Source organism: Hylobates moloch, unplaced genomic scaffold, assembly GCF_009828535.3.
Source record: "Hylobates moloch isolate HMO894 unplaced genomic scaffold, HMol_V3 SCAFFOLD_10, whole genome shotgun sequence".
Taxonomy (NCBI): Eukaryota; Metazoa; Chordata; class Mammalia; order Primates; family Hylobatidae; genus Hylobates; species Hylobates moloch.
In genome coordinates this window covers 5367547-5389114 of record NW_026652285.1, presented here as the reverse complement: position 1 = coordinate 5389114, position 21568 = coordinate 5367547, and the positions used below count along the sequence as shown (strand labels likewise).

At 41.1% G+C, this 21568-nt stretch overlaps 1 protein-coding gene across 1 annotated transcript in view; it reads right to left on the bottom strand.

The window, feature by feature from the left end:
* Positions 1-21568, bottom strand: part of PPM1E (protein phosphatase, Mg2+/Mn2+ dependent 1E) — a 216097-nt gene that overhangs the window by 18105 nt on the left and 176424 nt on the right. The window contains exon 2 of the mRNA XM_032162854.2: positions 9052-9170. Coding sequence (XP_032018745.1) covers positions 9052-9170 — 119 coding nt within the window. The remainder of the gene's footprint in view (positions 1-9051; positions 9171-21568) is intronic.

Below are 21568 nucleotides of genomic sequence, written 5' to 3'. Positions count from 1 at the left end.
TGACCTCAGGTGATCCACCCACCTTGGCCTCCCAAAGTGCTGGGATTACAGGCGTGAGCCACCGCGCCCGGACTGTTTTTTCTGTTTGATATATTTGTTTATTAAAGTTTTAGGCCATAGTTTAAACAGTTTAGCCAATAGGTTAGCAAATGAGTTAAAACTTTACTACTACTCTAAGGAAAAAGTACTTAAACTCTGTCTATGCATGTGATCCTAGATAGAAAAAGACAAAGAGCAGCCAGAGGAGCAATACTAACAGGTTTCTTGACCCTAAACCTACCGCTCCACCTATGTCTACCACTTCACCTATTGGGTAGAATTGGCGAGCTGACTTCTGAGGCAGACATGTACCCTCAGTAGATGGACAGATGTGTAAGCCTTTTAAGCAACATTGAATGGTACTGAAGAGATTGTATTTCCTATCATTGAACCCTCCACTCAAGTTGTCCTCCACTTAAGTTGAGCTACTGAAATAACCAAAGAGAGATTAGGTTTTCTCAGGACAGTATTTTAGAAGTTCCTCCTACATCTCAGGTGAAAAAAAAAAAATGAACTTAAATTTTCTTTTTACTTAACTAAATCAGACATAGCTTGACAGCCTGAGAAAATAAGTGACAGATGGCAATGGCTACACATGCCTCCTCCAATCTAGAATACAAATCCCAAAGAAGAGAGAGACTATATGTTCTAGAACAGCCTGGGACGTGGACTCCCAACTTGATTCTCAGTCCTGTCTTTGCCTTAATCTGTGACTATGTTTACCCCTTTTCTTATTCAACATTATTTTTTAAATGGCTATATTAAAAAAGCTGACCTCAAGTTTTTGTCCTTTTTTCCCTCATTAACATAGCACAGGGTGGTAAATCCTTTCTTGTAGTTTTGTCATCTTTATTTTTATTTTTTATTTTTTCTGAGAGAAAGTCTTGCTCTGTGGTCCAGGCTGGAGAGCAGTGGTGCAATCTCGGCTCACTGCAACCTCCACTTCCTGGGCTCAAGCCATTCTCCTGCCTCAGCCTCCTGAGTAGCTGGGATTACAGGTGCCCACCAACACGCCTGGCTAATTTTTATTTTTTATTTTATTTTTTATTTTTTTGAGATGGAGTCTCGCTCCATCACCCAGGCTGGAGTGCAGTGGCACTATCTCGGCTCACTGTAAGCTTCGCCTCCCGGGTTCACACCATTCTCCTGCCTCAGCCTCCCAAGTAGCTGGGACTACAGGCGCCTGCCACCACGCCCGGCTTATTTTTTTTTTTTTTTCATTTTTAGTAGAGATGGGGTTTCACCATGTTAGCCAGGATGGTCTCCAAATGGCTGGCCTCGAACTCCTGAACTCGTGATCCACCCGCCTTGGCCTCCCAAAGTGCTAGGATTACAGGCGTGAGCCACTGAGCCTGGTCAATTTTTTTTTTTTTTTTTTTTTTTGAGACAGAGTTTCACTCTTGTCGCCCAGGCTGGAGTGCAATGGTGCATTCTCAGCTCCCTGCAACCTCTGCCTCTCTGGTTCAAGCGATTCTCCTGCCTCAGCCTCCCGAGTAGCTGGGATTACAGGCACCCACCACCACACTCAGCTAATTTTGTTGTATTTTTAGTAGAGACGGGGTTTCACCATGTTGGCCAGGCTGGTCTTGAACTCCTGACCTCAGGTGATCCACCCACCTCGGCCTCCCAAAGTGCTGGGATTACAGGCATGAGCCACCATGAACGGCTTTTTTTTTTTTTTCTTTAAATAAGAGGGTCTCTCTCTGTTGCCCAGGCTAGAGTGGGTGATGTAATCACAGCTCACTGCAGCCTCAAATTCCTGGGGTCAAGCAATCCTTCTGCTTCAGCCTCTCAAGTAGCTGAGATCACAGGTGCATGCCACCACGCCTGGCTAATTAAAAAAAAAAAATTTTTTTTTGTTGTTAAGATGGGGTCTCATTATATTGTTCAGGCTCATCTCAAACTCCTGGCCTCAAGTGATCCTCCCACCTCAGCCTCCCAAAGTACTGGGATTACAGGCATGAGCTACCATGCCTGTCCCTACTGATAGCATTTTTATGTAACTGAAAACCAAGGGTGAATTTAAAAGAGAAAAGACAAAGAGCAAAGACAGCCTGTGGAGGCATACAGAAGAAGGAAACTGAGGCCAATAGACAATCCAACATTTTGATTGTTTTGAGCAACTCCAATTTTTATTTAAGCACTAGCTGTCAGAGACTATTTCTTCCAACCAGCAATTACCTGCTTGTATCACTGCAACCTATCTGGTCTCTGCAGCAGTATAAGCCCCCAACTGCAGACCCTGAGATGGACGTGTCTTCATCTGACATACCCGTAACAGAGGATTACAAAACAATCAAGTGAATTTAGAAACTTTGAGGGAGAATGGAGTAGGGTGAAACAAATAACATATTAACTATCAGGATAGTTCCCAGATAATAATAAAAACTATTATATCATTCTTTGGCTTGTATATTACTCTTATGTAGATCTGCATTGTCAAGTACAGTAGCTACTAACTACATGTGGTTAAATTTTTCTTTCTTTTTTTTTTTTTTGAGATGGAGTTTCACTCTTGTTGTCCAGGCTGGAGTGCAATGGCACAATCTCGGCTCACCGCAACCTCCACCTCCCAGGTTCAAGCAATTCTCCTGCCTCAGCCTCCCGAGTAGCTGGGATTACAGGTATGCGCCACCATGCCCAGCTAATTTTGTATTTTTAGTAGAGACGGGGTTTCTCCATGTTAGTCTGGCTGGTCTCGAAATCCTGACCTCAGGTGATCCATCCACCTTGGCCTCCCAAAGTGCTGGGATTACAGGTGTGAGCCACTGTGCCCGGCCATGGTTATTTAAATTAATCAGTAGGGTGCAGTGGTCCCAATGTGCCGACAGCTCCAGCTACTTGGGAGGCTGAGGTGGGAGAATTGCTTGAGCCCAGGAGTTTTAAGGCTATAGTATGATATGATAGCTCCTGTGAATAGCCACTGCACTCCAGCCTGGCCAACATAGCAAGACCCCATCTCTAAAAAAGTAAGTTAAAATTAAATAAAATTTAAAATTCAGTTTTTCGGTCACATTGGCTCTATTTCAACTGCTTGATAACCACATGTGGCTAGTGGCTCCCACACAGGGCAACACAGGTAGGGAGCATTTCCATCATTGCACTGTCTATTGGACAGAGCTGGTATAGACAGATTATATTGGTTAGAGGAAGTAGTATCAGTTTCCTCTAACATTTGGTAAATCACTAGATCTGTTCATACCACTCCCAGTTGCTCCTTCCCCCGTGTTCCCATTATACTTTGTTCACACTGTCTATTAAAGCTCTTAACCACTTTTGGTAATAATAAATAACATTTATTGAGTATTTGCTACATTCTATGCTTCTAGAACATTTCACAAATAGGTAATATCATTCTCAATCCTAGGTCTATCTGACTCAAAAGTCCATGTTCTTCATTTCCAAATTAGACTGCAGATAGAGACTGTCTTAATTGCCCTTGACAAGCCATAGTATAGTACCTAGCAGATACAAGGGTCTACATTAGATGCTTGCTGAAAAAATAAATATGTAAACTGTTATATAAATTAAATAACCATTAAAATATTAAATATTTATATGCTTCTTGATTGTGTTCTGCTTCACTCATCTCAGCATCTATTTCTATAATGCTACCATTCTCTTTAAGTTACCATAACTTTAAAATGTTTTAATATCAGGAGGTCTAGTTTTCCTACCTATTACTCTTAATTTTAAAGGATGTCACTTGGGTAGTTTTATGTTTATTTTTCCAGGTGAACTTTCTAAACATTTTGACAAGTTTGGGCAGAAAAACCTGTTGCTATTGTGTTTGGGATCACATTAAATTTATAGATTTGGAAAAAATACATATCGTTTTCATATTGAGTCTTTTCCAGGAAAAAATTATATTGTTTTTTAAATTTAAATCCTTTTTATGTTGCTCAATAGAGTTTTAATAAGTCCTTCATATTTCTTAATCACTTTATTCCTGGTTATTTATTTGCCATTTTTAATCAGACTTTGCTTTATTATAATTCTTTTTCTTTTTTTTTTTTTGAGACGGAGTCTTGCTCTGTAGCCCAGGTTGGAGTGCAGTGGTGCGATCTTGGCTCACTGGAACCTCCACCTCCTGGGTTTAAGCGATTCTCCTGCCTCAGCCTCCCGAGTAGCTGGGATTACAGGCGTCCACCACCACACCAAGCTAATTTTTGTATTTTTAGTAGAGATGGAATTTCACCATGTTGGCCAGACTGGTCTCGAGCTCCTGACCTCAAGTGATGTACCCTCCTTGGCCTCCCAAAGTGCTGGGATTACAGGCATGAGCCACAGCGCCGGCCAGAACTTTGCTTTAACTGTTTATTTAAATTTAAAACTAGCAAACATTGCTCTTTCTTCCAATAACATTTCCTTCTTTCTTTACTCTGAAACCCTGTGATTCAGGTTTAGCCAGTTAGACAATCCCATTCCTTTGGCCACAGTGATTAGTTCAGGAATGGGAAATCATCCAAGTTGGGCCAATTAGAGTAAATCCTGTGGCTTCTGTAAAAACAACTGAGAAAATCTACTCTTGTTTTCCTGCTCAACTTGAGTTTGGAGAGATGAAGACCTGGGTTCCCAGCAAGTCATACTGCCACCTCATGGAGCCTGAAAACAAAATCAAAATGAAAGAAAGTACAGCTGAGAGTTGGAGAAATGCCAGGTTCTGTTGAGATCATTTGAAGCCTTGAATCTACCTGTGTATCCCTTATCCTGGAAGGTAGTCAATACATTCTGTTTTGCTGAAGACAACTGAAGCTGTGTTTGTAATCATGTACAACTGACAAATTCCAGCATATACATTAAGCATAAATGTGATGTCCAAGATATATCCATCTAGGCCTACTTTATAAAGAATATTTTAAAATTTAGGAATGATATTAAATTTTATCAGATGTTTCTTTTGGCTTCTTTAGAGATTACCGTTTATTTTTATTTTCCCCTATTAACATAAAAGTTGTGCTATAGACTTACCAATATTTTGTTCTTGAAATTTTGTTCACTGCTCTTTCCCCAGTATTATACATATATAGTAGCATATATAGTAGGCCCTCAATAAAATATTCAGTGAATGAATTAACTGCTGTACTCAATATACAAATATTTTACTTAAGATTTTTGTTGTTGTTGTTAGGCTGGGCGCAGTGGCTCATGCCTGTAATCCCAGCACTTCGGGAAGTCAAGGCCTTTTTTTTTTTTTTTTGAGATGGAGTCTCGCTCTGTCACCCAGGCTAGAGTGCAGTGGCGCGATCTCGGCTCACTGCAAGCTCTGCCTCCTGGGTTCACGCCATTCTCCTGCCTCAGCCTCCCAAGTAGCAGGGACTACAGGCACCCGCCACCACACCTGGCTAATTTTTTGTATTTTTAGTAGAGACGGGGTTTCACTGTGTTAGCCAGGATGGTCTCGATCTCCTGACCTCGTGATCTGCCCGCCTCGGCCTCCCAAACTGCTGGGATTACAGGCGTGAGCCACCACACCCAGCCTTTTTTTTTTTTTTTTTGAGACAGAGTCTCACTCTTGTTGCCCAGGCTGAGGTGCAATGGCGCAACCTCAGCTCACTGCAACCTCTGCCTCCTGGGTTCAAACGATTCTCCTGCCTCAGCCTCCCAAGTAGCTGGGACTACAGGTGCACGCCACCACACCTGGCTAATTTTTGTATTTTTAGTAGAGACGGGGTTTCACTATGTTGGCCAGGCTGGTCTCGAACTCCCAACCTCAGGTGATCTGCCTGCCTCGGCCGCCCAAAGTGCTGAGATTACAGGCGTAGCCACCACACCAGGCCTACTTAAGACCTTTTTATGTTGATAGCTAAGACTGGTCTCTCATTTCCTGTTTTAGTCTTGGGTAGGTTCTGGTATCAGTGTTATGTTATGCAAATTTTCCTTCTTTTTCCGTGCAATTGGAGCATTCATTTTAAAAAGGATTGGGGCTGGGCACAGTGGCTCATGCCTGTAATCCCAGCATTTTGGGAGGAAGATTCTTGAAGGAAGAGCAAGACTCTGTCTCAAAAAATAATAAATAACTATATAATAAAAAATAAAACCCATTGGAATTATCTGCCTTTGCATTTGAAAATGTTCACCTCACTTGCAGAGTCACCTACTCCATGGCCTTTTGTGGGGATTGTCCCTCGATAATTTTCTCAATCTCTTTCTTCTTAGGTAAACTTTGTTAATTTATTTTTTTTTCTAGAAAACATCCAAGTTTTCAAATTTATTTACAAAAACTTTTTATTATTTTTAAATTTCCTCTGTATTAGTGATCATTTTCCCTTCTTGTTTTTAATTTTTACAGTGGGCTGGGCTTAGTGGCTCACGACCATAAACCCAGCACTTTAGGAAGCCAAGGCAGGAGGATCACTTGAGCCCAGGAGTTCAAGACCAGCCTGGGCAACATAGCGAGACGCTGTCTCTACAAAAAATACAAAAATTAGCCGAGCATGGTGGTGCATGCCTGTAGTCCCAGCTACTCATGAGGCTGAGGTGTGAGGATCACTTGAGCCTAGGAGGTAGAGGCTTCAGTGAACTGTGATCATGCCACAGCCCTCCAGCCTGGGTAACAGAGGGAGACCCTTTCTCTCTAAAAAAAAAAAATAATAATAATAATAATTTTTACACTGTGATACTTCAAATTGGTTTTTTGGGTTGTTGTTGTCATTGTTTGAGACAGGGTCTCGCTCTGTTGACCGGGTTGTAGTACATAGCTCACTGTAACCTTGAACTCCTGGGCTCAAGTGATTCTCCTACCTCAGCCTCCCAAGTGGCTGGGGCTATGGGTGCATGCCACCATGCCCAGCTAATTTTTAAATTTTTTGTAGAAACAGTGCCTCACTATATTGCCCAGGCTGATCTCAAACTCCTAGCCTCAAGTGATCCTCCTGCCTTGGCCTCCCAAAGCACTGGCATTACAGGCATGAGTCACCAACACCTGGCCCTCAAATTGGTTTTAGGTTGTCTGGACGAAAGTTGTATCTACCAAACTAAATGTGTACCAAGTGAGATATCCAAGGTCACTTAGCAAACATTCTGTTAGGGATAATGTAAACATGAAAAGAACTTTAAGGATTTTTTTTTTTAAGTCTGTTTTTGGAAACAACCAAGAGGAGAGACAAAAGGCACTTCAGTGAGGACTTTAAGCCAGTCACAGCAGGCCTTATTCAGTATGCTCATTTCCCACTCTGATGTATGGATAAACACAATATGCTCCATAGAGATTCTCTGTGGTGCAGTTCACACTGAGTGACTGGGGTTAAATAAATACAGGATTTCCAAATAGTTTAGAATAATAATAGATCAGTCTGAATCACAGCAGTTGCATGGAGACATTACTAGGTAATCTCTTGGAAAAATAAAAAATCAGAATAACCAATTATGTCCACCAAAAGAAAACACTTCATTTCACTTTTGCTATCTTACAGGGATCAAAAAATTCTTCCAAAGTAGGCATGTAGGGCAACACTCCAATCTTTCTAGATTAAGTATTCTCCTTCTGCAGGGAGTAGCGTAAGACATCAATATATAAATAATTGCTGCTTGAAACGGAAAAATAAAATAAAAAAGAGATGCAAAAAAGTGAAAACTGTCCAAAGTAGCAGTCCACCCCCTCGCAGCTGTAAATTACTCATCAGTCATTAATGTCATTGTTCTGAGCTGGAGCTGAATCAGCCATTACCCTGGCTAGAGTGAAGCAGAATTTAATCTATCTTTTCATTATAAGGCTTTTACTCTATGCATCAGTAGCAGAGGAAAGACCAATGCTTTATAGCAAGAATTCCATCCAGCTTGACTCTGGAACAATTTGGTTCTAGGTGAATCAGTTACTGTCAGTAAAAACAAGAAAAGTAATTCCTTCCTTGCCAATTTTCTGTCACAAACCATCTACAGAGATAAAGGAAGAACAAAAATGTTTACTTTTATATCTGCCTCACATTCTCTGGAATCCAGCTACTCAGATTCATTAATATATGCTTTGCTCCATATATACCATGTTTAAAAGCAAATGCTTTTAAACCGTATGAAATATTAAAATTTCTTAACAATTTTGAGTAGTAATTCTCTAACTTTTATAAAAATATTTTCTTTGATCCTGTCAAATATGTATAAGCCTAAGACATTAATAAACATGACTTCATTAAGAAATAGAACCTCATAATTTATCTGGAAAAAAATGTACAATGATATGCAATTAAATCACATTTGCATATCTATCATAAAGAGCTCTATTTACTGGTAGATATAAAATTTAATATAATTAGTGAGAAGTTGTGTTACAACTGATTTCTTGAATTTTTGTACCTTTTAACTTGATACAAAGTTAAGGGCTTTTTTTGTTTTTTGTTTTTTGTTTTTTGAGACAGAGTCTCACTCTTTCTCCCAGGCTGGAGTGCAGTGGCGTGATCTCGGCTCACTGTAACCTCCACCTCCTGGGTTCAACCAATTCACTTGCCTCAGCCTCCCGAATAGCTGGGACCACAGGTGTGCACCACCATGCCGGCTTATTTTTTGTATTCTTTTTAGTAGAGATGGGGTTTCACCATGTTGGCCAGGCTGGTCTCAAACTCCTGACCTCAGGTGATCTGCCCACCTCAGCCTCTCACACTGGGATTACGGAAGTAAGCCACTGCGCCTGGCCTAACTTGGAGTTTTAAAGGTAAGCTAAACATTTCAAATAGGTTTTGCTCGAATTATCCCTCACCCACTCATCTTTTTTGTAATATCTTCACATTCCTCACTTTAATCTTTCCATTCATGTAGGTATTACTTATGACAATCTCCTGTTGCTCCAGTTACCTTCTAAATACTACTCTACCTTTTTCAAAATACACATGTATTTTTCTCTTCTCCCCTTTTATTGATTTATTTGAAAAAAGTTGCATTTTTTTTCTCCTGCTACCACTATATAAACAACCAGCAGGTAAATGTAATTAGATTTAGTATTTTGCAGATATTTTCTGTGGACCACTACACATAGAAGATTCTAGTATTTTTAAACAAATAATGTAGAAAGGTACTCACCCACAGTCCCTTCTGTGCCATCCATTTCCTTTGGGATATAATGTGCAGAAAGATCACTCTGAAGGACTTCATCTGATGTGGCTCTGGCTAAAGCAGCAGCCAAAAAGGAAGGGCAATTACTGCAAGAAAAAAGATAAAAGGCTATTTTCAGCAAAAGAATTAGGAAGTAATACATTTAACATTATTAAATTACATAGTAATTATAACATTGTCTCAAAACAAAATTATACCTTTAAACAATATTCAATAAATATTTGTTGAGTAGGCACTCTGGGCACTGGGTATATATTGATGCATAACACAGACATGGCTCCTTACCTAAAGGAGCTACAGACAGATGACAAACTAATAGGATATAACTTAAAAGGCGGGATAAGTTTGTTTCTGTTTGTTGTTTGTTTTTTAGATGGAGTTTTGCTCTGTCGCCCAGGCTGGAGTGCAATGGCGTGATTTCGGCTCACCGCAACCTCCGCCTCCCGAGTTCAAGCGATTCTCCTGCCTCAGCCTCCCGAGCAGCTGGGACTACAGGCATGTGCCACCACGCCCAGCTAATTTTTGTATTTTTAGTAGAGACGGGGTTTCTCCATGTTGGTCAGGCTAGTCTTGAACTCCCGACCTCAGGTGATCTGCCCACCTTGGCCTCCCAAAGTGCTGGGATTACAGGCATGAGCCACCACACCCAGCCCAGGATAAGTTTTGTTTTTTTGAGATGCAGTCTCGCTCTGTCGCCCAGGCTAGAGTGCAGTGGCGCAATCTCGGCTCACAGCAAGCTCTGCCTCCCGGGTTCACGCCATTCTCCTGCCTCAGCCTCCTGAGTAGCTGGGACTACAGGTGCCCGCCACCGCACCCGGCTAATTTTTTTGTATTTTTAGTAGAGACGGGGTTTCACCGTGGTCTCGATCTCCTGACCTCGTGATCCGCCCGCCTCGGCCTCGCAAAGTGCTGGGATTAATAGGCTTGAGCCATTGCACCCGGCCAGGATAAGTTTTATAGAGGAAACACACAGGATACAATGACAGAGAATAATAAAGAGGGGTATGTACTTAGATAGAATGGTCAGGAATGCCATACCTTAAAGGATGAAAAAGACTCAGTTATGTGGGAGTGGGAAGTTAGGAGAGAATACTCCAGGCAGAGAGAATAAAATTTATACAGAACCTTTTTTTTTTTTTTTTTTGAGACAGAGTCTTGCTCTGTTGCCTAGACTGGAGTGCAGTGGTGCAATCTTGGCTCATTGCAATCTCTGCCTCCCAGGTTCAAGCTATTTTCTCATGCCTCAGCCTCCTGAGTAGTTGGGACTACAGGCGTTATGTCACCATGTCTGGGTAATTTTTGTATTTTTAGTAGAGATGGGGTTTTACTATGTTGGCCAGGCTGATCTCGAATTCCTGACCTCAGGTGATCCATCTGCCTCAGTCTCCCAAAGTGCTGGGATTACAGGTGTGAGCCACTGTGCCCGGCCAATACAGAACCTTTTGAGAGCTTGTTATATCTAAGGAACTGAAAGAAACCCAGAGGAAGTGAAGCATAGTGGGTGAGGGGAAAGTGGCACAGAATAAAGTCAGAGGAATAGACAAAGACCAGATACATGGGCCTTTTAGGTGATGGTAAGGAATTTCTATTCTTTTCAAAGGGTAATAAGAATTCACAGAAGATTATGACCAAGACCGTGCCATGGTCAGACATATGAATTAAATTATTGCTTTGACTGCTATATCAAAGGACATTAGAAGGGAGCAAGAATGAAGGAGGGTGACCAATAAGGAAGTTGTTATAACCCAGATGAGAAGAAAAAGAGAAAAAAATATAGAACTTGTTGATGATTGGATGTAGAGGTGAGAGAGGGAGAGAAAGTAATTAAGTCTGAGTCCTGGGTTTTGGTCTGAGCAACTAGGTGAATAGTAGAATCACCTGCCAAGATGGGGAAACCAGGAAAATAACAAGTTTGTGAAGGAAGTGGGGTAAAGTAGAAAAGAAGAATTCATTTTAACATGTTAAGATGGAAATATTGGCTGGGCATGGTGGCTCATGCCTGCAATCCCAACACTTTGGGAGGCCGAGGAGGGTGGATCACGAGGTCACGAGTTCAAGACCTGCCTGGCCAACATGGTGAAACCCCCGTCTCTACTAAAAATACAAAAATTAGCTGGGCGTGGTTGTACACGCCTGTAATCCCAGCTACTCAGGAGGCTGAGGCATGAGAATCACTTGAACCCAGGAGGCGGAGGTTGCGGCGAGCCGAGATCGTGCCATTGCACTCTAGCCTGGGCAACAAGAGCGAAAACTCTGTCTCAAAAAAAAAAAAAAAAAAAAAAAAAAAGATGTAAATATCTGAGATGTCCTAGTCAAGGTGTCAAATGGTTAACTGGATATTCTAGTCTGGCATTTGAGATGTTAGGAAATTTGGAAGTTGCAAATGTATGGATGATATTTAAAGGTACGGAAATAGAAAAGACCACTGATATAGTTTGGATATTTCAAATTTCATGTTGAAATCTGATCCCCGATGTTCAAGGTGGGGCCTGGTTTGGGTCATGGAAGCAGATCCCTCATGAATGGCTTGGTGTAGTCCTTGTGGTAATGAGTTAATTTTTGTGCTATTAGTTCCTGTGAGATCTGATTATTAAATTAAAAAGAGCTGGGCACTTCCTCCCCTCTCTCTCTCATTTCCCAACATGTGATCTCCACATGAGGGCTCCCTTTTGCCTTCTGTAATGAGTGGAAGCTTCTTAAGCCCTCACCAGAAGCAGATGCTGGTGCCATGCTTCTTGTACAGCCTGCAGAACTGTGAGCCAAATAAACCTCTTTTCATTAGAATTTACCCAGCTTCAGGTATTCCTTTATAGCAATTCAATGCAGACTAAGACAATCATATAGGGAGAAAACATAAAAAGAGAATTGCTCTAGATCAGTGATCGCTACGTGCCTCCTGGTTTCCCCTCTGGGAATGAGAAGATTATCCTATGCCACACCATTGTATATTGGGTTACAGTGGGAAAGGGAGTAGATAAATTGCCTTTTTAGCTCATAGGTTTTCAGTCAAGTGGAACACTAGTTAAGGAGTTGTCATTAAGAAACTAGTACTCCAGGCCGGGGGTGGTGGCTCATGCCTGTAAACCCAGCACTTTGGGAGGCTGAGGTGGGCAGATCACAAGGTCAGGAGTTTGAGACCAGCCTGGCCAACATGGTGAAACCCTGTCTCTTCTAAAAATACAAAAAAAATTAGCTGGGTGTGGTGGCGGGAACCTGTAATCTTAGCTACTAGGGAGGCTAAGGCAGAAGAATCACTTGAATCTGGGAGGTGGAGGTTGCAGTGAGCTGAGATCATGCCACTGCACTCCAGCCCGAAGTGCAAGACTCTGTCTCAAAACAAACAAACAAAAAGAAAACAAAGAAACTAGTACTCCAGCCCCACAGGCTGCCCTTGGCAGATATCCCCCTGGGCCATCCAAGCAGCCATGTGCCTGTGTCCTGGGCCTGAGAAGCAGTTCTGTGAGCCACTGCCAGCAGGCACACCCCCAAGCAGTAACATTCCCATGCCTGTGGCCTGATAAACAGCCTCACAGGCCCATTCCTGGACGCCATGACCCTAGGCCTGCCCATGCCCAGGGCCTGAGAAACAGGCTGCAGGTCTTCTTCCAGTGGATATGACCCCATGCTGGCCAAGAAACTGTGTGCCTGCACCCAGAAGAGGAACAGCCTGGAGGTCCCACCCCAGGCTGTCATACCTGCAAGCTGGGCAGCCATGCACATGTGCCCCCAGCCAGAGTAACAGTCCATGGCCACAGCCTCAGCAAGCTAGACCCCAAGCTGGTCAACCCATGATGTGCATGCACATGTCCCTGACCTAAGAAATAGTCCAATGGTCCCAACCCCAGTAAAGCTACATGACTGCTGCCATAAACTCTAACAGCCTAGGCCACTGGGACACTCACAAACATCACTAGTGCAGATTACAGCAAAAGAAACTACACCACTGTGTCCACCTAGAACCATAGCCAATGCAGCCATCCAACTGATGCCCCAAGACTCATCCACATGACTAAATCTTTCCCTATGAAAACTACTCCATAAGATTGGAAGAGGTGACTGTTCCACCAGATGTGTAGAAATCAACATAGGGACACATCAAATGTGAAAAATTGAGAAAACATGACTCCTCCAAATGCACATAATAATTTTCCAAGAACAAACTCCAATCATAATATATAAAATGCCAGAAAAAGAACTCAAAATAATAGTCTTTTCTTAAAAATTTGAGATGAAGGTCTCATGATATTGCATAGGCTGGAGTGCAGTGGCTATTCAAAGGCATCCTACTATTAATTGAAATACGTGTTTTGATCTGCTCCATTTATTTTTCTTTCGTTCGTTCTTTTTTTTTTTTTTTTTTTAAGACAGTCTCACTCTGTTGCCCAGGCTGGAATGCAGTGGTACAATCTCGGCTCACTGCAACCTCCACCTCCTGGGCTTAAGCAATCTTCCCACCTCAGCCCCGCCAAGTAGCTGGAACTACAGGCATGAGCCACCAGCCTAATTGTCGTATTTTTTGTAGAGACGAGGTTTCACCATGTTGCCCAGGCTGGTCTCGAACTCCCAAGCTCAAGCAATTCACCCATCTCAGCCTCCCAAATTGCTGAAATTATAGGTGTGAGCCACCACATCTGGCTGACCTGCTCTATTTCTGACCTGAGCTGGTTCATCCCTCCCTAAGCAACTTTATGGTTCTCTGCTCCCAGAAGGTCACCATATTGATGCCAAACTTAGTGTAGACACAAGATTAGCATAATGCACTACAGGCCAGAACTCTTGGACTCAGGCAATCCTCCTGCTGCAGCCTCCCAAGGAGCTGGGACTATAGGCATAAGCCATCACATGTGGCTCAAAATAATCATCTTAAGGAAACGCAATGAGATACAAGAGAATACATATAGAACAGTTAACAAAAAATCAGAGAAATTCAACAAAGAGATATCATAAAAAAAGAACCAAACAGGAATCTTAGAGCTGAAGAAATCAATGAATGAAATAAAAAATACAATAAAGAGTTTCAACAGCAGACTAGACCAAACAGAAGAAAAGATTTTTGAACTTGAAGACAGGTCTTTTGAAAAAACTCAGGCAGAAAAAAAAAGAAAGAAAAGAAAAAAAAATGAAAACAGCATATAGGATTTATGGGACACCATTAAGCAAACAAATAATTGCATTATGGGTATTCCAGAAGGAGAAGAAAAGAGAGATGGTGTAGAAAATATATTTAATAACATAACAGCTGAAAACTTCATAGGTCTTGGGAGAGACATGGATATTTAGATCCAGGAAGCTGGAAAGTTCCCACATAGATTCAACCCAAACAAGTCTTCTCTAAGGCACCTTATAGTCAAAAAATAATTTTTTTTTTGAGACGGAGTTTCATTCTTGTAGCCCAGGCTGGAGTGCAATGGTGCAATTTTTGGCTCACTGCAACCTCTGTCACCCGGGTTCAAGCAATTCTCCTGCCTCAGTCTCCCAAGTAACTTGGATTACAGGCACCCGCCATCATGCCCAGCTAATTTTTGTATTTTTAGTAGAGACAGGGTTTCACCATGTTGGTCAGGCTGGTCTCAAACTCTTAACTTCAGGTGATCCACCTGCCTTGGCCTTCCAAAGTGCTGGGAATACAAGCATGAGCTACCACACCCAGCTGTCAAATTGTCAAAAGGCAAAGACAAAGAAATAATTCTAAAAGAGAATTCCTTTTCAAAAGAAAAGCATCAAGTCACATATAAGGGAATCTCCATTAGACTAGCAGCAGCTTTCTCAGCAGAAACTTTACAGGCCAGGAGAGAAAGGGATGATATAGTCAAAGTATAGAAAGAAAAAAAACCCAGCTAGCCAAGAATATTACACCCAGGAAAGCTATTCTTCAAAAATGAAGGAGAAATAAAATCTTTCCTGGACAAGCAAAAAATAAGAGAATTCATCACCACTAGTCTAGTCCAAGAGAAATGTTCAAGGGAGTCTTACATCTGGAAATAAAAAGATGATAACTGCCCTCATGAAAATATGCGAAATTATAAAATTCACCAGGAGAGGCAACAGAGAAAGAAGAGAAGGGAATAAATAATCTTACCAGAACAGAAAACTACCCAACCACAAAAATAAATAATAGGAGGGTAAGGAACAAAGGTTACACAAAATACTCAGAAAACAGTCAATAAATGTCTGGAGTAAGTCCTTATCTATTAATAATAATCTTGAATGTAAAATGGTTAAAATTCCCAATTAAAAGAAACTAGCTGAATGAATTTAAACAACAACAACAAAGCAAACAAACAAAAACAAAAACAAGACCCAACTATATGCTGTCTACAAGAAACTCACCTCATCTATAAGGATATACACAGACTGAAAGTGAAGGCATGGAAAGAGATATTCCACGCAAATGGAAACCAAAAGCAAGCAGGAATAGCTATATTTATATCAGCTAAAACAGACTTTAAGTCAAAAGCTATAAAAAGGGACAAAGAAGGACATTGTATAGTGATTAAGGAAACAATTCAAGAAGCTATAACAATTGTAAATATACATGCACCTAAGACCAGCACACCCAGATTCATAAAGAAAATACTATTAGATCTAAAGGAAGAGACAGATGCCAATACAATAACAGTTGGGGACTTCAACACCCAACTCAGCATTGGAGAAATCATCTAGGCAGAAAATCAACAAAGAAACATCAGATAAACCACAGCATAGCTCTAACAGACATTTACAGAACATTTCACACAACAGCTGCAGAATATGCATTCTTTTTATTAGCAAATGGAACATTCTCCAGGATTGACTATATGTTAGGACACAGAACAAGGCTAAAAAAATTTTTAGGCCGGGCGTGGTGGCTCAAGCCTGTAATCCCAGCACTTTGGGAGGCCGAGGCGGGCGGATCACGAGGTCAGGAGATCGAGACCATCCTGGCTAACACGGTGAAACCCCATCTCTACTAAAAAAATACAAAAAATTAGCCAGGCGCCTGTAGTCCCAGCTACTCGGGAGGCTGAGGCAGGAGAATGGCGTGAACCCGGGAGGCGGAGCTTGCAGTGAGCCGAGATCATGCCACTGCACTCCAGCCTGGGGTACAGAGCAAGACTCCGTTTCAAAAAAAAAAAAAAATTTTTAATTGAAGTCATATCAAGTATCTTATCTGACCACAATGGAATAAAACTGGAAACCAATAACAAGTGAAACATTCAAAATTACACAAATACATGGAAATTAAACAACATGCTCCTAAACAACCAATGGGTGAAGAAAGAAATTAAGAAGGAAATTGACTAATTCCTTGAAACAAATGAAAACAGAAACACAACATACCAAAACCTATGGGACTCAGCCAAAGCAGTATATAATATGTCTCTGCAGTAAAAATATGTATGAAAATTGAAATTAAATTTTTAAAAACTTCCTGTGACCATAAGCCTCCAGTGCTAAACATTTTCATTGCCTTATCAGTGTAATTATTGGTACACAAATGATCTAATATAGTATATACTTTGATAAACATAAAAATTAAACTTTCATTGGAGATTTTTTTTTTTTTAAAGGAAGAAACCTTACCTAAGAAATCTTATCTGCCATGGTCTTGGCCTCAGTGAAATCTTGGACCTCAAGCTTGAGCCTAATGCCATAATGGGATTAGACTTTGGGAAATCTTAGGGGATGTGGGTGAGTGTATTTAGCACATGGGAAGGATGTGAACTGTGTGGCCAGAAAAGACTGTGGCAGATTATTTTTAAAAAGGCCACAACAACATTCCTGGTCTCGCATGCTATTTTAGAACTTTGCCATTCCCCATAAAAAAATAGAGTCTGTTTCCCTTCCTAATCTAAACATGGGTGAGGTGTGGTGACTACTCGGATGAAAAAAATGTAGCAAAAGTGATACTGTGTGACTTTTGAAGTTTGTTGATAAAAGGCCACATGGCTTCCCCCTGGCTTCCTCTTCTTTCTTCCTCTGTCTCCCTCTGGATACTTGCTCTTGATACTCAGCCAAGCCATCAAGCCATGAGGAAGCCCAAACTAGCCATGTGGAGAAACCACATGAACAGGCTCATGTGGATGTAGCCTGAGGTCTCCCAGGCAGTAGCCATTATCGATTGCTTGACATTAAGTTCACAAGCCTTCAGATTATTCCAGTCCCCCAGCCTGAGTCTTCCAACTGAGACCCCAGTTGGAACAGAGATAAGGTGACCTTGCTTTACCCAGTTTTAATTTCTGACTGAAAGACATTGTGAGCATAATAAATAATTGTTTTATGCCACTAAGTTTTGTGGTAATTTGCAATACAGTGACAATAACTGAAAACCCAATATTTAGAAGCTTAGTAGAAGATAAGGGACCTATAAAGACTAAAGAGAAATGGCAAAATCTGTAAAAGGAGAACCGAGATACTAGAGTATTTGAAGGAGGGAGTAGTGAACTCTGTCAATTGCTGAGAGGTCAAATAAATGGAAAAAAAAAAAAAAAAAAAAAAAAGGCCAGGAGCAGTGGCTCGTACCTGTAATCCCAGCCCCTTGGGAGGCCAAAGTGGGTGGATCACCTGAGACCAGGAGTTCAAGACCAGCCTGGCCAACATGGTGAAACCCTGTCTCTACCAAAAATACAAAAATTAGCTGGGTGTGGTGGTGCACGCCTATAATCCCAGCTACTTGGGTGGCTGAGGCATGAGAATCACCTGAACCCAAGAGGCAGAGGTTGCAGTGAGCTGACATCATGCCACTGCACTCCAGCCCCGGTGATAGAGCAAGACTGTCTCAAAAAAAAAAAAAAAAAAAAAAAAAAAGTCCAGGCGTGTGGCTCACACTTGTAATCCCAACACTTTGGGAGACCGAGGTGGGCAGATAACACTCAAGCCTGGGCAACAGAGCAAGACTCCGTCTAAAAAAAAAAAAAAAAAAAAGGAAAATAACTATCTTTTTAACAAATGGTCAAATGGTGCTGGAAAAATTGGATATCCACAAGCAAAATAATCAAGTTGGACTCCTTCCTTAAACCATATACAAAAATTAACACCAAATGCATCACAGACCTAAATGTAAAGCTAAAACTACATAAAACTCCTAAAAGAAAACATTGGAGTAAATCTTCATGACCTTGGATTAGGCAATGGTTTTCTTAGCTCTGACACCAAAAGCACAAGCAGAAAAGAAAAAAAATGTTAAATTGGACTACATCAAAATTTAAAACTTTTGTATTACAAATCAGTAAGTGAAAAGACAACCCACAGACTGGTAGAAAATATTTGCAAATCTGCCAGGCATAGTGGCTTAAGTTTGTAATTTTGGTACTTTGCAAGGGTAAGGTTGGGGCCAGGAGTTTGAGATCAGCCTGGGCAACTTAACAAGACCCTGTCTCAAAAACAAACAACAACAAAATAGCTGGGTATGGTGGGCACACCTGTAGTCTCAGCTACTTGGGAGGCTGAGGCAGGAAGATTGCTTAAGCCCAGAGTCCAAGGCTGCAGTGAGCCATAATCATCATTATATTCCAGCCCGAGAGATGGTGAGACCCTGTCTCAAAACAAAAAAAAATTGCAAATCATATATCTAATGAGACTGGTATTCCAAATATGTAACGAATTCTTATATTTCAATAATAAAAAGACAACCCAAAGGATCTGAATAGGCTTTTTTCCAAAGAAGATATACAAACGGGCAATAAGCACATGAAAAGATGTGCAACATCTGTGACATAATTGGAAATATACATTTGTCCTCTGCCTTGATTCCTGATACAGAGCCCCTAAAACCCTTTTGATTTCTTGAGTGATAGAGGTACCGGAATCATCTTCTAATATTTAGTCTTTGAACCTGGTTTCTGACATAGAGCTTCCAAATCCCTTGGAATTTCCTGTATAGTCTATGAGTGCCTTTTGGTCTTATGAAGCAGTTCTTGGTGGGTTACTGGATAGCTTCAGGATGGGAAGTGGTCATCAGAAAGACCAACCTATAATAAGAGGCCTGGAATATTCAACCCTATTCCCATTTTCTAGGGAAGGGAGAGAGATGGGAGATTGATCTAACAATTATTTGAACATGCCTACGTGATGAAGCCTCCATGCAAATCCTTAAAAGATGGGATTTTGGGAGCTTCTGGTTTGATGAACATAACTATGTGCTAGAAGGGTGGCATACCCCACCTCCAACAGAACCTATTATGTTTGGGACCCTTCCCCTTCAGGACCTCACCCTGTGTATCTCTCTTTATCTGGCTATTCATTTGTATCCTTTATAATATCCTTTCACAAACCAGTAAATGTAAGTGAATGTTTCCCTGAATTTTGTAAGACATTATAGCAAATTATTTAACTTGGGAGAAGGTTGTAGGAACCCTTGATTTATAACCAGTTGGTCAGAAGTTTGGGAGGTCCAGACTTTTAACTGGCATCTGAGGTGGGGCATCTTGCCGGACTGAGCCCTTATCCTGTGGGGTCTGTTGTAACTCCAGGCAATTAGTGTCAGAATTGAGTTAAACTGTAAGACACCTAATTGATGTCCAGGGAGAAATGGAGAATTGGTTAGTGGGAAAACCCCACACACTTTTAGTGTCAGAAGTGCGTGAGGCTGGGCAAAGTGGCTCACGCCTGTAATCCCAACACTTTGGGAGGCCAAGGGGGGACGATCACCTGAAGTCAGGAGTTCGAGACCAGCCTGGCCAACATGGCAAAACCCTGTCTCTACTAAAAATACATAAATTAGCTGGGTGTGGTGGCACGCCTGTAATCCCAGCTACTCGGGAGGCTGAGGCAGGAGAATCGCTTGAACCCAGGAGGTGGAGGTTGCAGTAAGCAGAGATCATGCCACTGCACTCCAGTCTGTATGACAGAGTGAGACTCAGTCTCGAAAAAAAAAAAAGAAGTGTGTGACTGTATAGAAAAACAGGTTTTTTCTTCCCCCTTTAACATCATTAGTCATTAGGGAAATGCTAATCAAAACCACAATGAGAAACCATTTCACATCCACTAGGATAGCTATAATAAAATAGCTATAACAAAAAAGACAATTAGTAATAACAGGTGTTGGCAACTGTATGGATAAATGAAACTCTCATACATTTCTAGTGGAGATGTAAAGTGGTACAGCTGCTTTGGCAGTTCCTTAACATTTTAAACATAAAGTTACCATATGGCCGGCCCAGCAATTCCACTCCTAGGTATATATGCATGAGAAATAAAAACATATATCCACAAAAAACTCGTACATTAATGTGCATAGCAGCATTGTTTATAATCGCCAAATAGTAAAAACAACCAAGTGTCCATCAATTGATGGATAAATAAAATGCAATATATTCATACAATGGAATATTAGCCATAAAAAGGAATGAAGCACTTATACATGCTACAATGTGGATGAACCTTGAAAACATTATGGATAGCAACAGAAGCCAGTCACAAAGACCACTTATTATAGAATTTGTAATTCTATAATAAGAATTATATGAAAAGCACAGAATAGGAAATTTATAGAAGCAGAGAGTAGCGGTAGCTTAGGGCTGGAGGGGTGGTGGGAATGAGGAGTGACTGCTAATAGGTAGGGGGTTTCTTTCTGGGGTGATGAAAATTTTCTGGAACTTAGGGTGATGGTTGAACAACTGTGACTGTATCAAAATCCTTGAATTGTACACTTTTTAAAAAAAGGCGAGTTATGTGAAGCAGTGGGAGTAGAGAAGGAACAAAGAAACCTATGACTGGTTGTGATCAGTTAGTTGTAAACTTTAAATGGGTAACTTTTATATTATGTGAATTATATCTCAATAAAGACAATAAAAAAATTACTGACTTTGTCAAGAACTATTGAATAGTGGAAGTGAAAATCAGGCTAGAATGGGTTAATTACTGAGTGGGGTCCAGGGAGGTTTGGCACAGAGGGGAAACAGAGATATGAGGCAGTAACTGATAGGGGATAGGGGAAAGGGAAAGTCTGTTGTTGTTTTAGAATGGTGTAGAATCTGACTGTAGGATAAGGCACATTTCCTTAGTTGGAAAAAGAAGAAAATCAGTACAGACGCAGGTATGTTTTTAGATGTTAGCAGGAAACAACGGGTATTCCCATTTAACAATTTGAAACAACAAATATTTATTGAGGCCTACTATGTACCAGGCACTGTTCTAGTGCTCAGGATATATATAAACAAAAAAGAAAAAACGCCTTCCCTCTTAGAGCTTACATTCTAAAGAAGGGCTTCTCAATGAAGTATGAGGTAAGATCCATTTTTAAAACTTTCTCATGCATCAGAATCACCTGCAGGGCTTCTTAGAACACAGATTGCTGGGCCCCATCCACAGAGTTTCTGACTCAATAAGCCTGATGTGAGGGCTGTGAATTTTCATATTTAACAAGTTAAATATGAACTCATGCTGCTGGTCTGGGAACCACATTTTGAGAGCCACTGGGTTAAATCACAAACTAGGTCATGAGGGTAGAAAGGGAGGAGGAGGGATGAAGTCAGAGTAGATATGAAATCATCATATCAGAGAG